At 40.3% G+C, this 2,080-nt stretch overlaps 1 protein-coding gene across 1 annotated transcript in view; it reads left to right on the top strand. All coding sequences in view use genetic code 11, as the record gives it.

The window, feature by feature from the left end:
* The window catches only part of EGR_04894 (hypothetical protein), a gene marked incomplete at both ends in the record, with an annotated part of 9,061 nt that overhangs the window by 3,645 nt on the left and 3,336 nt on the right, over window positions 1–2,080 (top strand). The window contains 2 exons of the mRNA XM_024494143.1: window positions 133–193; window positions 375–442. Coding sequence (XP_024351380.1) covers window positions 133–193; window positions 375–442 — 129 coding nt within the window. The remainder of the gene's footprint in view (window positions 1–132; window positions 194–374; window positions 443–2,080) is intronic.

The following is a 2,080-nucleotide window of genomic DNA, read 5'->3' as shown; positions in this document are numbered from 1 at the left end:
AATGGCAGACAACACTATTTTAGTTTACTTATAGGTTACGATTGTGTTGTGGGAGGATATCGTTAAAATTTTGTCGCGGTGAAACGCGTTTTGCCCTAATAACGTAACCACCCGCCATTTGCTTACCTTTAGAGTGATACCTTTGACGAGGACGAAATACCACCGAATGATATAAGATCACCTGAATCAGGTTGTAAGTTGACAATTTAGGATCGTTATGTTTACCAAGCAAACTCAATGGATTACATTGGTATTTGATACCTTCTCGTCAGGGTAAAGATAAACAATCTTCAATTAATTGATCCTTTCCTTAAAATGTTGATATTCTTTTTCCTAAGTTGACATTTTATTTTTTTCTCTATGCTTCCTTCAAGACAATGTCCCTGGTGAGCGTATCGCTACTTCGGATCTGCCAGAGCATCTGTTGATCCTGTCACCAAGGGTATGTCTGTTATTCTATTTATCCCTCAGTTTAATGAAGATCCCACATCTGTCAGATTATTAACTAAGTTTCTGTTGTATAAATGCACGTGGTGGCGAATATTTACAACTTGTAGAGATGTATACGATGTGTTCGATTGCATGTATGTCGGCATAGGCAGATATGCGTCGGTAAATCGGTGTGGTACAAGTCACTTGAATGCTAGAGGTACAAGTCCAACACAACCCACTTTCTAAATTGGTTTTATTTAGTCTCTCTTATAAAGCGAGGTGCCTGTCCTTATAACCTGTTCCTTGTATGCGCGACTATCTTGAATCATGTCAAACCCATCAACTTGATAAAAATGCCAGGCAACAACTTCAGTACCGCTATCTTTATGCCTGACGTAAAGAGTAGGGGTAGGGGGGTAATGTCGATAAGTACGAGGTGGACGGCTACTGAAAAGCGACTGCTGTGAGTGCCTCTGTCTCAGTGCCTATTGCTATGCGTACGTATAATAGCTAATTGACCTTGACCCTCCTGTGCATAGCCAACGCTTAGGGTACATCAGGAAGGGCAAAGGAAGTAAGGTTTTCCCGAATGTCAGGGGATTAGTCTACATTTGTGGCTACTAGAAAATCAAACAGGAGATTTTGTCTAGGACTGCAGGAATAACTAGCAGTTCCTAGGGCTCCAAATCGCTTAATAAAATTCGTGCTATAGTATTTTGAGTTGGTGTGTTTCTGATAACGAATTCGCTCTCCGTTAGGTTTGCTGCCTGCAAGAGAATTTTTACCTTTCATGTTAAAGTAACTTGCCACTGTGGTTACGAGATTAGGGTATCTAGAGTACTTCTGCCTACACAATGCGAGTGATGAAACAATTGGAAAGGTCGTGAAGGCCACAGAGTAAATGGATACCTCCAAAGGCACAGTTCAGGAGATGGCAGATGCCGTTCTTTACCTCTTTTTTCGTTGTCCATAAAACGTGGCATTTCAACAGGATTGTTCGTTTCCTAATCCGTTTGTGATGAGAGGTGGCTTTTGTGCCTTCATTTTCAATCCGAGGTTTGCTAAGCGAAAGCATATATCAATATTTATTTACAAACAATTCCACCTTAGACTTCTAAGTCACCGACCACTCCATGCTCAAGGGACCATACTTGCCTTGTAAACTTACAGATAACAGTTAAGTAACAAATGCGTCTGGGAGAGATCGACATACGACTTGGTACAGAAAGACAAGTTGTGACAAGAAGCATGACAACAAATGGCACAAGGTTACTTGAGGGTCTTAATATGTGTGATGGAGTGTATTTCGGTTTTGTTAATCAAATAACTGACAGAGCTGACGACTTGCGACCATGGAGATATTGTAATGGGATGTTATGCTATTTCCAACTCTGAAAAACTGAATATTGGTAGATTTGAAGAGTCATTGAAAATCATCAAAGTTTCCACTCGTAAAGTGAAGTAGTGCCTCCAGATACTACTTAAGGGTAGCTTTTAAGGTGGCATTTTACTGATAATATGTCATGAACTAGTCGTTTCGCTTAGACTTTTGATGGTGTTCCTCATTTTTTTAGCCCATTCACAAAATCACGGTCGTGCGTGAGTCTTGAGTACAAAGTGTTTACCCATAGTCTCTACTGTTGATTTC

This window comes from Echinococcus granulosus (assembly GCF_000524195.1).
Source record: "Echinococcus granulosus chromosome Unknown EG_S00033, whole genome shotgun sequence".
Lineage (NCBI taxonomy): Eukaryota > Metazoa > Platyhelminthes > Cestoda > Cyclophyllidea > Taeniidae > Echinococcus > Echinococcus granulosus.
The sequence above is the reverse complement of the archived record's forward strand: the minus strand, read 5'-3'. Positions and strand labels throughout refer to the sequence as shown.